General features: G+C 43.7%; 1 protein-coding gene across 1 annotated transcript in view; it reads left to right on the top strand.

Moving 5' to 3' along the window:
- Stab2 (stabilin 2) overlaps nt 1–15,436 on the top strand; it is a 162,229-nt gene that overhangs the window by 40,592 nt on the left and 106,201 nt on the right. Inside the window, 6 exon segments of the mRNA XM_029568320.1 lie at nt 1,024–1,086; nt 5,022–5,108; nt 5,976–6,062; nt 7,524–7,635; nt 10,403–10,583; nt 13,172–13,265. Coding sequence (XP_029424180.1) covers nt 1,024–1,086; nt 5,022–5,108; nt 5,976–6,062; nt 7,524–7,635; nt 10,403–10,583; nt 13,172–13,265 — 624 coding nt within the window.

Here is a 15,436-nt window from a genome sequence, read left to right as displayed (position 1 = left end):
TTACCTGTATCCTTTCAAATGGGTCTGTTAAAAGTCCAAATAGATTTTCTGTAAAGTATATATTTGACTGGTAAAGACTATAAACGACTAGAGGTTTCTAAAATCTTCTTCTTCACCACAATGAACTCATGGCTGCCTTTGGACATGTGTGTTTACATTTTAGAGATTTGATAATAGCACTGTTCTAATTAGAGTTCCTGAAGGGATCATAATTTATCTCAGATAATTCGAAAGGATTCAGGTAATGCTGAGTAACCATAAAAAGGCAACCACAGCAACCATCCCACTCACAACCAAAGGACTAAGGTTACCAGTGAGGGTGGAAAGAGCAAAGGGGATGTCCAGCAGAGCTGCAGGGAGAGTATGCCACCCAGATCAGAGCAGGGAGGAAATCCTTGGTTTCTTCTCTTCCTATACTAAGCATCATGCTGTACCTCACTTTGGCCAAAGCCAGCCAGAAGCTAGCAATGGAGCCCCAAAGACTCCTTTTCCTGGCCTATTTGCTGGAGCAGGGAGCCAGACAGAGGACGTCAGAGAATAGACCTGAGCAGATTTGGGGGCATATACTTCAAAACCCTCTTCAAAATGAACTGGGAAGAAGCCAGGCAAGAGAAGGCAGATTCACTGTTCGGCCTTATTTCTGCCAAGCTAATTGGAAATCATGGCCTTACCTGTGTGGCCAGAGCTGATACTAAATCCTTGGTGTGGGAACAACTGAAGGACCCCTCGGGGGAAGTACTTCTCTCCCTCCACAGATCAGAAGACTACAGAATGCTCTGTCCAGAAAGAGGGAAAGATGAGGTGGATTCTGCTTTTTCCCTAACAGCGCTTCCTAGCATTGGCTTCACCCCTGAACCCTGGACAGGAATTAAGGGGGTGGTAGGAGAATGGCCAATAGAACCCCCTTTCCTGGACAGGAATTAAGGGGGTGGTAGGAGAATGGCCAATAGAACCCCACAGGGACGCTTGTGCCCAGGAGCCTCTCACAGTGATACCTGTACTGATTGCTGTCGTTTTTTTCAGGGCACTTGCGTGAGCTGTTCCCTGGTGTACTGGAGCAAATGTCCTGCTAACGCTGAGCCCACAGTGAGTGTGATAAGGCTAATGAGAAATCTGAGCAAACCCACTGGTGTCCCTTCTCAGCCTTTCTGCCTCCCTTCTTTAAGCAATGTTCATGCATTTCAGCTAATGTAAGGTGAGCTCTTGGCATACTGCAGGGGGATGGTAGGAAGAGAACCCACAGATCCATGTTTCAATCCTAGCTCACTGACCTGAATAAGGTGTTCAACCTCTTTATTCTAATGTTCTTTTCTTTTTAGTCTGTATGAGCATTTTTGGGGGGTCTTTTTGAGACAGGGTCTCCCTGTAGCCCCAGCTGACCTGGAATTAGCTATGTAGAACAGGCTGGCCTCAAACTCACAGAGATCCACCTGCCTCTGCCTCACAAGTGCTAGGACTAAAGGTGTGTGTGTGTGTGTGTGTGTGTGTGTGTGTGTGTGTGTGTATGAACATTTTACCTGCATGTATATAAGTGTGCTCATGTCCCAGTAAGGTCAGAAAATAGTATAGGATCCCCTGGAACTGGAGTTACAGTCGGTTGTTATCCACCATGTGGGTACTGGGAATCAAACCCAAGTCCTCTGCAAGAGCAGCCAGAGCTCTCAACTGCTGAACAATATCTCCTGCCCCACCTTTTTAAAATTTTTTATTGAGTTTTTTTAAATTTCATACATTTCCCACTCAAGTCCAGACTCCCTCCACCATCCATGCCTCCCCCGACCCCCCACTGAACCCTATGCACTCTGCCATACATGCTGAGTCCTATTTATTCAGGTATTTGTACCCAAATGTCCTTCAGTGTAAATGCATCCACTGGAGTCTAGTCAGCCCATCCAGAGATATGTAAGTCATACTCTCACTAACCCAGCAGCAATCAGTCTCAAATAGTTCTCAATCTAGTGCTGGTCTGCCACCTATTTCTCACCTCCCCTTTGGGCCCTTGCTTAATTGAGCTGACATGGATCCCATGCTTAATATCACTGCTGCCGCAGGCTCACATGAGCAAGCCTCCGGCGGCCTGGAAACCTCCACCTCCCTGTGTTTATGAACCAGCCCTGGCTCTTACAATCTTTCCTCCTCCTCTTCTGCAATGGTCCCTGAGCCATGGGTGGGTGAGGTTCCACATAGGAGCCCCATCCTACACTCTACAGTCTGTTATTCTCCAAAACTTGGCCAGTTGTGGCCTTCTGTGTGCACCACACTCTGATGTACAAGAAAGCCTCACCGGTGAGAGTTGAGGGGTGCATTAGCCCTCTCTCTACCCCTTATTCCGTGATATTACATGAGCCTTAGTTGTAATGATTCAACTCCAGCCCCATGTTTATTCTAGTTTTCTTTATTTGTAGAGAACAGCAGTATTAGCATAAATAAAGCCCCCCGGCATCACACCAAAAGCAAACAGCTTCTCAGCAAAGCTTCCTCTACTTTTCCCTCCTAAATGAAGTCTGTGTTGGTATTTTCTCTTCCCAAACATTATTCTAGAGAAATACAAAGGAAATATCAAGAAATATCACTGTTACTTAGGCAGGAAAAATAAGTTCCACATTAGGCACATGATGCTGGCTATATACTATAGTATCTAATGACCTATGCATTTTAAAATTACTAAATGTACTCCCCACAAGGAAATAATAAGTACTTGTGGTGATTTACATTAATTATCTTGACTTAATCATTCTACAATGTAAACATATAATATCACACTATGCCATATAGACATATATAGTTACTATTTGCCAATTAAGAATACAAATAAATGTCAGGAAATAACTCCAAAACTATTTTAAACTTTTTAAGTTCGATTGAATTCATCACGTTTATTGAAGTTTGATCACACATTAGATATGGTTCTTGATCTGGGGACAAAAAGATGAATAAGATATTGTTTCAGTTTTATTTGGTTTGGTTTTTGTCTTGAGAAGCTGAATCTAAAAAAGAAAACAAATATTTATGCAGCAACCTGTAATTACATGCAGAAAACTCTACTGGAAAAAGCAAAGTTCCACATTAGGCTCTAAAGGATGACAAATTCTGCTTGTAAGTTCTTCATAAAAAAGGAATTTCCCAAACAGAAGTTGCTTTCAATATTAGAATATATCATTATGGAAAGTGATGAGCTCTTTCAGGAAGCACTCATATTACAAAGTATTTAATAAAACAAAAATTAGCATTAAATAGGTGCAGGTGCTCAGATCTTTGTTTTGCTTATGGAAGCCATCTCCTCTGAGTCATTTGGGAGACTGTCAGGCAAGGAGCAGGAGAGGAAGAAGAGTAAGCTGGTACCACAGTGACTATTGGGTGCCCAACATTGTTCTAACTGCTCTATGCAGCAACCTTTTCTTTTGCTGTAATAAAACACCCCCACAAAAACGATGTAAGAGTAAAGGGGTTCATTTTGGGTCACAGTTTAAGGGGAGGTAGCCCATCCTGACAGGAAAGAAATAGCATGAGACTGTTTCTCACATTATGTCTGTGGTCAGAAAGCAGAGGTGAATGCTTGTGCTCAGCTAGTTAGATTTCTCCTTTTTACGCAGTCTCTGAGACCCCATCCCATAGAATGATGCTGTCCATATTCAGAGGGAGTCGTCCCACCTCAATTAACCTAATCTAGATAATTCCTCACAAGCATGCCCAGAGATTTTTGTCTCTTAACTGATTCTAGATCTTGTCACGATAACAATAAAGTTACCATCACAGCTACAAAGGAGACATGGCATCACCTTTGTGCAATTAGGGAACCAAATCAAGGACACATAGCTGACTTACGCCAGAGCCATGGTTTGGTCTGTGTGCCTGACACCATTTAGACAGCCTCAAAGTAGGAAAAGAAGAGGAAGAAGGGAAAGGAAAGGGAGTGAGACACAAGGGTAAGAACGAAAAGAGCTCCAGTTCACTTCATGAGACCCGATGATCCAGAGCTGGTTGATTATCCTGAAACTCAAAAGAGGACTAGAATGTTCATTCCTTGGTAACCTCAGAATATACTTATATAGCTAAGATTTTTGGATTTTGTAGCCTTGGAAGGTCTCCTCAGTCCCTTCTTAAGCAGACCCTAAGAAGGGGAGATAAACTTAACACAAACATTTATCTAATACAAAATTTGAGCTAAATACAAAATCTGAGGAACTAAATTCTTGAGATAAAACTTGATGTCCCATTTCATGTGAGGCAGAGAGACCCTCAGAGACTGTATGATTTGTTCATGATCCTACAGTTAGCAAGTTGTAAGACTTACTCTCTGGACCAGGCACATACTAACAGTGCTTCTCAAGGAAAAAAATGGCTTAGCCTATCTGAGCCTCAGTTTTCTTACCTATTAAAAAAAATGTGAAAAAATATTCACATGGGCTGGGAAAGTGATGAACTCATGTGCAATGTGTCCAGCCCATTGTAAGTTCTTTTTTTCTAATTTTTATCAAAATTTTGCAATTTTCATACAGTATAATTTGGTAAGTTCTTAATAAATGAGAGTTATGGATAATTACGAGTGGGTACCAAAAATTTTTTAAAGGAAGAATGCATTTAATCAGCCCGTGCTTCTGAAAGGAAAGCCTCAGACTGTTATTTTAGTTGGTAGATTTCTTTCCACAAAGAATAGATACACACTGGCTCCAAAATTTCCATGTAAGTTTAGGGATGGCTACAGAATAGAAGAGGAGATCAGGCCACAAGCAGGACAAAGCAGAGAGTGCTCATTGATCGATTAGAGCTGTCTGCCGTGGTGTGAGGGGAGCTGTAGAGATCAGTGTGCCACACATTGTCCAAAGCCTGACTTGTGCTCTACCAACAAGGAAAGAGGCCTCATGAAGTTGGTGGAGTCTCACTTAGACCCAGGTATGCTGGTGTGGCCTATGTCCTGATGCCACCATGGAGTGGAGTAGCAGCACAGGGAGCAGTTGCCTGTTGTCCAGAGGACCCTAGAATACAAACAACAGTGTGTTTGCCCACTGGCTTTCTTCCAGGCACTCTTCACACACAAATGTGTCTACAGCAGCAGAATACGGAGCCTGAAAAGTGGCTGTGCCCGATACTGTAACGCCACCGTGAAGGTAAGGAGGGTGCGGTCAAGGTCTCATTCACGCCATCGAGGCCTGAGAAGCTCGAAAGCTGTACCTTTGAGTCTGGGGTCTACATGGTCACAGGTGGCCTATAGGGCTTTAGAATGTTTTCCTGCATGGAAAACAAAGGATGAAGCCTTGGTAGAGTGGTTAGATCACCACCTCCATGAATCACACATCTCTGAGACCCCTTCTCTCTTAACATATAGTCGAAGCTCTTGGCACCTACATGGTAGTCAACCTCCACCCAAATCTCTGACCTGGCTCTTGCCCACCCTTCTACCTCAGAGCATGCATACTTACCATTTCCTTCCTTAGAACGCTTGTGCAGATGTTCAAGGACTGACTCATCTTTCCAGTCTCCATCTACCTAACTCCTCCTATCACTACCTGACAGTCCCCTAACCTCCACCTCTACCTCCACCACTTCCTTTCAGAACTTTGTTTTCCAAGTGCTTACCAGTCTCTTGAATGATTATTTATTTACCTATTTATTTATTTATGAAGCCTTGTACAAACTAGGCAAGCACTCTACCACTGAGCTCTATTATTTCTACCACTTATTATTATTATTATTATTATATTTCTACCACTGAGCCCTATTATTTCTCTGTTTTATCTTCTGTGTTAGCTCTCCCTCACTCACCCCTATGCTCCATGAGCACAAGCCATCGTCTACCTTGTTCACATGTTTTAGAAGTACTGTACTTGAGGGAGATGCTCAGTCGGTTGGTGGTAGCCATGTTCCTGAGTATTAGCCAGCTCATAAAGAGGAGCTGACATTGTATCATACTAGCAGAAATCAGAATCAGTGCTTTCTTTGGGGTTCCCAAAAGGCGGTACGTGTGTCGTTTGCAGATACCAAAATGCTGTAGTGGCTTCTATGGGCCCGACTGCAAGCCGTGTCCAGGAGGCTTCTCGAATCCATGCTCAGGAAATGGACAGGTGAGGACAGTCCCCTGGTTCACATTGTTTAATGCATGCTTTCTTCAGTCACATAACAATGTTTAAAACTGATAAACCAAAATGTGGTACAGTGCTGGCCAGTGTTGCCAGGAGTCAAATAATTAGATCTGTTACTAAGGGAACAGGAAGCATCTGCAGTAGGAGTCTGGGCCTGGGGAGGAGAGGAAGGGAGAGTCTAGCAATGTTGCTTTTAAGTTTGTTCCCTTGTCTCCTAACATGGGGTCTTGGGAAACTCAGTAAAACTCTCTAGACCTTACTTTCCAAACCTGCAAAAGATCTTGAAGTCTACAGTTTTATGGTACCTAAAAAATAATAACATTGCCCAGTGGTTGCTTCAAAACCTTGTGAAATGTAAAGGCCAAAACTTAACTCATCTAGTTGGAGGCCAAGATCAAAGGAAGGTAAAAGCAATCATGATTCATGTCGGTAAACTCTACATCTAGGAATTTAATAGTTCTATGTCTAAAATATGACTTTTGCAAAGAGAAAGAAAAACTATGTATAAAAATGAGGAGAGGCCGGCACTAATGCCTAAAGCCAGGTGGGGAAGGTAGGCTACACCCAACTCTGATATGTGTCAGTCAGTCCAAACCTGGTCTTCCCAGGGTTATGCAGGTGAGATTTATACTTGAGGGAAAACACTACAGCATGGACCACAGAGCTGAACAGGCAAGAATGTAGAGAGAGCAGGGAGAGACCTCATCTGAAGGTCCCTGGATGGCACTGCCGTCCCTTATACGTTGTGTGAAGGCTCTCACTTCAACTTTGTAGCCCTCTGTTATGTGAGTTATCTTGGGGAGATGTGAACAAATATGTATTCACTCCAGATACAATCTGACAACAGACCAAAGAAACAATTTCACCCAAGCCTAGCTTGGTGAACCACTAAGTTTATTGAGGTTACTTATAGATGCAAAGGTGACTCTGGGCAGCCACTGCAGCATGAAATGATGACTCACAAAAGTTGCATCTCTAGAATACTCTGCCCAACTTGCAGTAAGTCCCACTGGAAAGTCTTCTGCCCCAGCAATTGTTTACTGCTTATATAACCTCTGGGAGAGGCCCTGTGAGTCTTGTAACTTTCTAAGATTCTTGGGTCTTACAAGTAAGTTTTGTGAGCTTGTGAGTTTCCTGAGCCTGGTAAGTTTCATCAGCTGAGTTCTGAGCACCACCCCCCCATGTGAAATAGTTTGATTCAGAGGACACAGCTACATAACACACCCTTGCATGATAGCCTTTAAGGTTCTAAATGCTGGATCAGGGTCCCCAGGCTCAGCACTGTTTTTACATCCTTCCTTATGCCAAGATGAGTCTACCTGCCACAAGGAGTCCAGAGTCGTTTCTAGTATGGTTGAATCTGAATTCCAAGCCAGGCCATGAAGCTTCTCTTTCATTGATATATGTGTCCTAATGGCCTTCGGTGCCTGCCTTTGCTCTCAGTGTGCAGATGGCCTCAGTGGCAACGGAACATGCATTTGTGAGGATGGCTTCCAAGGCTCCCAGTGTCAGTTCTGCTCTGACCCCAACAAATATGGACCTCGATGTAACCAAAGTAAGTGATGCCTCCAGAGATTCCTTCCACTGGATCCCTCTTGACCCGAGCACACTGAGGGAACAGGTCTGCTGTCTTGAGATTTTTGCTGGTTACGGTATGCCATCGTCACAGGGGAATTTCTTAAGTGCTGCTTTTCAAAATACAACATGTGCCAGACAGCTGGGCCCCACCTGCAGAAGTTCTGATTCAGTAGGTCTGAGATGAGCCTGAGAAATTGCACTTCTAATAGGTTCCAGGGGGTGCTGCCAGTGTTGGTCCAGGGACTACACTTTAGAAATCACTCTCTATATTCCTGAAGTAATAAATGGTTCATTTCAAGAAACACATCTGCTCCCTTTCAAATAGTTCTTTTCCATCAGCTCCTCCATGTAAGAATTATATCCTTGGACAAGTTACAACACCTCTCTAATTGGAAAATGAGGGTGATAATATTAATAAGTATCTTGTAAGTTTAGTGAAAGCTATATATGGAAAATGTGCCCTTGTGCATAGCACACAGCTACTATTATTACCTCTTATTGTTGCTCTGTGAGCAGTGACCATACCTAAGTGACATGTATATCAAAAGGCCTCTACAGCATGTAGAAGTTTCCACTATAGGTATCGAAAAACGCAGTTCTGCACTCATAGAAAATGTGTTATTCTTTAAAAGTATCTCCTATGTATATTTAAATATGTGCATTTGGAGATATATATTTCTAAGCTAAGATTAGAACTTGACAATAAAGTAAAAGAATAGGTAAGAGCTGCCTGTGGAGGCAGACCAACCAGAAGTTAAATTCTCACATTTATAATTTACTAGCTCCACAACCTGTCAATTTCTCCATCTAGAAAATCAAGATATATTGGTATAGTTGTCCCTCCAGATCCATTGGCTCTGGGATACATCACTACCACCAACACTTGCAACTGCTCAAGTCGTTTACATAAAATGCTGTAGCATTTGCCTTGATCCTCACACACATCCCCAAATGTTCTTTAAATCATCTCAGGTGACTTACAGTACCGCATCCAATTAAATATTATACTGAATTGTTTAGGCAATAATAGCAAGAAAAATTCTGCATGTGTTTAGAACAGATGCAGGGGTGAAATAGCCTGGAGATTATACCTATTAAGTAATCAATAAACAAAGCCATATGTTTTACTGCCCCTCTAACCCCACACATCTGAGACAAACACTTCCTTCCCTCTCATAGCTTACTTGGCTGGGAAACCAAGTAAGGTCAGAGTTGCCTAGTCCAACTCCATTGTTATTTTTGCCAGGATTTCTGAGACACAAATAGGGGTTTATTTCAAAGCTGAACAACCTTACCATTTACCAGCTCTCCAGCAGGATGTGGAAGCCAGAGCAGGGGAGGTAGGCTTCCAGCTCTGCCTGTCATCTTTGACCTGTGGTCTCTGGTGTCTTGGTCCTACGAAGTCCTAGCTTATGTTCTGTTTAAAACCCAGCTTTCATTTTCTAGACTCCCTCCTTTGAGTTTGTCTGTTCTTTCCTGGATGTTGGTTCCAAGCACCCATGCTAGTTCCTGTCCTCTCAGTCCCTGCTGGGACAAGGCTCAGAGTCCTTCACTTAAAACATACTTCTAGCCCCCAAATCCTTAAAGTCTTCCATTGAGAAGCTACATCTCCTTCCTTCTCTCCCACATCCTATGCATAGATATCTGATGAACTTACACTGCAATGTGTGAGTGTGTGTGTGTGTGTGTGTGTATTCATTCATATGGGTGGAGATGTGTATGGAGGTGTGGATACATATGTATCCATGTGCATGTGGAGGCTAGAAGTCAGTCTTGGGTATCTTTCCTCAGGTACCATCCATCTTGTTTTGTGAGACAAGAGCTCTCTCTCTCATCAGCCAGTGAGGCCCAGGGATCCACCTGTCTCTGCCTCCCCAGTGCTGGAATTACAAGCATATACCACCATGCTTGACTTTTTAATATGGGTTCAGGGAATTTAACTTGGGTGTGCGTGCACTTTATGGCTGAACTAAACCCTCATCCCCCACTTTGCAATTTTTAAATACCAATATTCAAAATCAAGGTAAACAGCTAAAGTTTAAGAGGACAAGAGGCTGGTTAATATGATGATCCAATGTGTCTATAGTCACACTATATGGATTTAAACAGCCCAGGGTCAAGTCCCTACATGGGAATTTGGAGACAAACTGGACAGTGCTTCCGGCCCTCTGGGCCTCAACTTCTGTATCTAGAGCGTGGATTCTAGGCCTACCTACCCCTGGGACTGAAGGTGGTTAGTGAGATGGCAAAAGGCAAGTTGAGGACCTTAAATGAAGTCGGGGCCCAAATGCTGGTCACTAGTTATTGGTTTCCTGTAAGAGAGAATGGAGCATAAACACATGAGTCTGTCGGGGGCTCTACCAACACGAGAAATCTCTTCTATTTATTCTAGAATATCTTGAAGAGAAAGTGAGAAATTTCTTGGCTAATGTGTCCAACCACAAAGTAGCTGAAAATTGGGTTCCTTGGCTTCTTTCACCACATCACAAACCACCTCCTTCCCCACACCCACACAGACACCGAAAGAACCCTAGGGACCAATGCATCCTCCTCCAGGGTGGGACCAGCTGTTCTCCAGGGCTGTCCCTGGCACTCTGAGACTGTCCCTGGCGACTCTTGAGTTCGGCCCAGCTCTACTTTGACAGCAGTAGGGGGAGGGGGAGGCGGTCCCCATCCTTCATGGTGTTATACCCCAATGGGAACCGTGTTCCCCAAGCCCTCAACATCCCCTTCTTCTCCTTCAGCCTGTCTGTGTGCTCATGGAGCATGTGATAACAGGATCAACAGTGACGGAGCCTGCCTAGTGGGTACATGCAGGGAGGGTACAGCCGGAATGTTCTGCAACAAGCAGACCTCAGCCTGTGGGCCCTATGTGCAGTTCTGTCACATCCATGCCACCTGTGAATACACCAATGGGACAGCCAGGTAGGTCTGTGAAGGGAAGGCCCGGTGCCACTTATGCGTGGAGCCAGGCCATATGTATACAATTTATAAAGTAAGGCATGTCTGCCCAGCTGACAATGTGGCTTTTATGGAATCTCAAACTGAGCTAGATCTAATTTGCAACAGTCCCTGCTTTGAAACACAGTCCTCTCTGAGCTTCATTTTCCTCATGAGTACTGATGAAATCTACCTAACAGAGCAATAAGTAGAGATTAGAAGAACCAAATATAAAAGCACCCACCACCAGAACCGGCACATCATTGGCATCCCATTGTGTGATATTATGTGTGATATTTTGATCACACATATGAAAACAATAAAGTGAGGGAGGACATGCAATAATCCGAGCACTCAGGAGGGGGAAGCAGGAGCATTGCAGCAAGTTCTAGGTCAGTCCAAACTACAAAAAGACCTTATCACAAAAATTCAAAAGTGGGAGCAGGGAAGGTGGCTCAATGATTAAAAGCACCTGCTGCTCTCGCAGAGGACCTGAATTCATCTCCTAGCACCCACATTGGGTGGCTCACAACCACCTGTAACTCTAGCTCCAGGGGATCTAACTCCCTCTTCTGGCCTCTGTGGGCATACACACATATGTGGCATACACACATACAGACACACAACACATGGACATAAATAATAAAAATAAATCTTAAAAAATATCCAAAAGCAAGGAATGAAAGTAGGGATAGAGGATGGAAGGAAGGAAAGAAAGGAAGGAAGAAAAGATCAAAGGGAGGGAGGGAGGAAGGAAGGAAGGAGAAGGAAGGAAGGAAGGAAGGAAGGAAGGAAGGAAGGAAGGAAAGATAGATTCATTGTTTGCCTTGTTGCTGACAAAATACCCTGACTAACATAATTTAAGGAAGGAAGGGTTTGTTTGGGCTCACACACAGTATCCAAGCCAGTCTATCGTGACAGAAGGAGCTGAAATCAGCTGGTCACATTCTATCCACAGTCAGGAAGCAGAGGGAGAGGAATGTTTGTGCTCAACTCACTTTCTCTTTATTCAGTCCTGAACCCCAGACATGAAATAGTGCTGCCCACATCCAGGGTGTGTCATGCCACCTCAATTAACCTAACCTAGATAATCCCTCACAGGAATGCCCAAAGGCTTGTCTCCTAGGTGATTTTATGCCCTGTCAAGTTGACAATCAATGTTAACCATCAACAGAAGGAGAGCAATGAAATTTCCATCCTTCAAAGACATCTTACTTTCAAAGTCTGTTGATAGCTCTTATGTAAAAGGCATCTGGTATCAAGTTGAGTGATGGAAGGACTTCCATTTATTGCCTTAAAGTGCACAACAACCACAGTGAGTTTAGGAGATGGGAAATGCCATAGGAAACATCCTCTCTGAGAACATCTAGTTCAAAAGCAGTAACTACCCAGATTACCCTGGAGGGTGCACAGGATGGCTAGAATTCCCACCCTGCTCAAACAACATGTTTCTCAATTTATATTTACATAATTGCTTGCTTATTGTTTGGGTTTGTCTCTCCTAATAGAGCAGACTGCATGAGGGCAAAGCCTAGGCATCTTTCCTGTGGTTAAATGACAGAAACATATGCCTAAGGAAGTAGAAACCACATCAGTGCATGGCAAAACTCACCAGTAACCAAATAACCTCCAGGACCTCCTGCATCACCCACAATAGGCTCTCAATGTGTTCTGTACGATCTGGGGCATCTCAATTGCCTCTGTTAGAACAGATCAAAGTGTCTCTTCATGTGGACTCCAGATAAAGTATATAGTTCCCCTAGGAAACTTGATCCAGGAGAAATAATCTTTGGTTTTTGTGACGCATATATCACTAAAATTTCAAGAGGAGATGGAAGTTTGATGGGTGTCACATGTTGTCCCCTAGCGTACATCACAGGGCCTTCAATATATATTGATTAAACCAATGAATACTGAATGAACAATGGATGAATGGATGGATGGCCTACATTTAATAGAAAGTATTATAGTAGGACATTTTGAGGAGATTTTCTGAAAGGCGAAAGGGACCAGAAACTGTTGGCTCACAGAATGAGGCACACCTGAGCTGTTGTGTGTGTGCTGGTGAGAGGAGAAAAAAATCTAAGGAACCAGTGGAGGGGAGCAGGTCTCACTGACTAACATTTTCAAGTATTTTCAGAGCTGCCGCATAGACAGGGCTGGTCTCTGCTGAAGCAGAAAAAATACCTATCACCAGCAGGGGGTTATCAAGAGATCATTTCTGGTCCTGCAAGAGCAGACCAGCTGCGGGCACTGTGCCTGGTGGTGTCAGGTGACTCGGCTAAACTCTCCACCCGCATTTGCTCATGATCATCACCACTGCTTTATGCAAGATGTAAGACCCATTTTCCAGGTGAGGAAACAAAGTCTCCTAGCTTCCAAGGGACTCATATGGATCACATAATGGCTAAGGTGGGGCTTTGACTCTCACCTGACCCTGTGAACCCACAGACTTGAGAAATTTCCCAACCACCTTTGCACACGGGCTTCCTGCACAGAGCAACCATCAACAGTATGCTGGTTCCTCCACGGCTGGCTGCCAGGGAGGAGCTGATTTTGCATGTTCTTCACAGCTGCATCTGCAAAGAAGGCTATGAAGGGGATGGAATTTTCTGTTCCAAGAAGGACCCTTGCATGGGATCAACTCCTGGAGGTTGTAGTCACAATGTGAGTGCTGGTCTTCATTTCCTAGTCACCTGTTCTTTGTGCTTCATTTTTAAAAGAAATCCTTGGAAGACAGACATCCCAAAAGCAATGCCTGATCACTTTTAATGTGCACAAAGCATCTGAATTTTACTCTTTATTGGATTTTTTAAAACAGAGTATACGAAGGGGCTGGAGAGATGACTCAGCAGTTGAGGGCACTGGCTGCTCTGCAGAGGACCCAGGATTCAGTTCCCAGCACCCACATGACAGTTAACAACACATAACTCTGATTCCAAGGGATCCAACACGTTCTTCTAGCCTCAATTGGCATTGGATAACATGTATGCACTTACATACATGCAAGCAAAACACTTGTACACACAAAAAAATAACATTTAAATAGCATACAAAGAAATGGATTTCATTAGGGTATTTTCACACATTTTGTGTTTGTTGATCATCCATCCCCCTACCCCTCCCCTCTGGTTCTCTTCCTCCTTCTGTTTTCATGTCTCATGTATTCTATTAACCTATTCCATCTACTTAAGACCTCTTTTCCCCTCTCACGGTCCCTTTCTAGATTCATTACACACACACACACACACACATACACACAATCTAGGATCCACATATGAAAGAAAACATGGTATCTGTCTTTTCTAACTGGATTTTAGAGACTACCTAATGGATACTATCTATTAGCCTCCCTGAATCCAGACATGCAGGGAGCTTGGGGCTTTTAACAAATACAGTACATGAATCAGATGTTGAGATCAATAATATGACTCTTGATTCAAACTTCTCAGCTTACAAGGACTCATTGTATCTGATCTCACCTGCTCCTCCAACCAGCCCAGTGAGGTAGCTATCGCTATCCCTATTCCCAGACTTAGGGAAATTAAGTAACTTGCTTAAGTTCTGTTATTAGTGTAACCATCACTGGCCACTGCTGTCACTAGTACCTTTCCAATCTTGCCACCACCTTCTGATCCTAGTCATCTTCATTCTTTACCCACTGTCAACAGTTGGTCTCCTTGCTTCCTCTCTAACTACCCACATTATATGATCGACCATATTTTGTGGTCTGCCACATGTGGCCAGAGTGGCTTGAAGCAAATCATATCATTTCTTCTAGGCTTAAACCCCTTCATGAACTTCACCTGGGTCTGGGGATGAAATCTATACACAAATGCGGGTCCTGCTCACCAGATTCCCTTTGGCTGAGTCCCACCCACTTAAAACCACCCCATCTCAACAACTTCTGGACACGTATCCTTCCACACCATCCTTCAGCCTCCTATGATGAGCACCCTGTTTTTGTTGCTCATCCCATTGCTGCAACAAAATACCTGACAAAAGCAACTTAGGAGTAAAGGGGGGCAGGTATTTTTAGCTCACAGTTCAAGCGTACAGTCCATGGTGGGTAAGTCAGGACAACAGGAGTGTGAGGCTGCCAGTCACATTGTACTCACAGGAAGGAGAGAGATGACTACTGGTACTCAGCTTACTTTCTCCTTTTTGTTTAGTCCAGGACCCCAGCCCATAAGATGGTGCCATCCACATTTAAAGTGGATCTTCTCACCTCAAGTTAACCTAACCTAGAAATTCCCTCATAGACATGCCCAGAGGTTTGTCTCCTAGGGCATCCTAGACACTGTCAAGCTAACAATATTAACCATCACATCCCAGAACAAGAGTTGGGATAGCAGTGAGATCAGACCCCAACATCAAAGAACCCTGAATCCATGCTTCTCTCTCTGTAGCCATGTGACTTTAGGAACACCTGGTTTTTCCTTTTTTTCTTTCTTTTTTTAGTCTTTTTTAAGACAGGGTTTCCTTGTAGCCCCAGCTGGCCAGGAACTCACTATGTAGACCAGGCTGGCCTTGAGCTCACAGAGATCCTCCTGCCTCCCGGGTGCTGGGATTAAAGGCATGTGCCACCACACCCGACTAAGGGAACACCTGTTTTTTCGCCTGTAAAATAAAGGTAGTAATTCCTCCAGATGATCACTTACTCCTATCAATCAATAAAAGCAGTCCCTGGCTCAATCAGCAACTCAGTACTGTCAGTGGTGGTAGCCATTAGCTGGCCAGATCCAAGCAAGTTGGATAACATGTATGCACTTACATACATGCAAGCAAAACACTTGTACACACAAAAAAATAACATTTAAATAGCATACAAAGAAATG

This window comes from Nannospalax galili, unplaced genomic scaffold (genome assembly GCF_000622305.1).
Source record: "Nannospalax galili isolate Female #2095 unplaced genomic scaffold, S.galili_v1.0 scaffold39, whole genome shotgun sequence".
Classification (NCBI taxonomy): Eukaryota; Metazoa; Chordata; class Mammalia; order Rodentia; family Spalacidae; genus Nannospalax; species Nannospalax galili.
The sequence above is the reverse complement of the archived record's forward strand: the minus strand, read 5'-3'. Positions and strand labels throughout refer to the sequence as shown.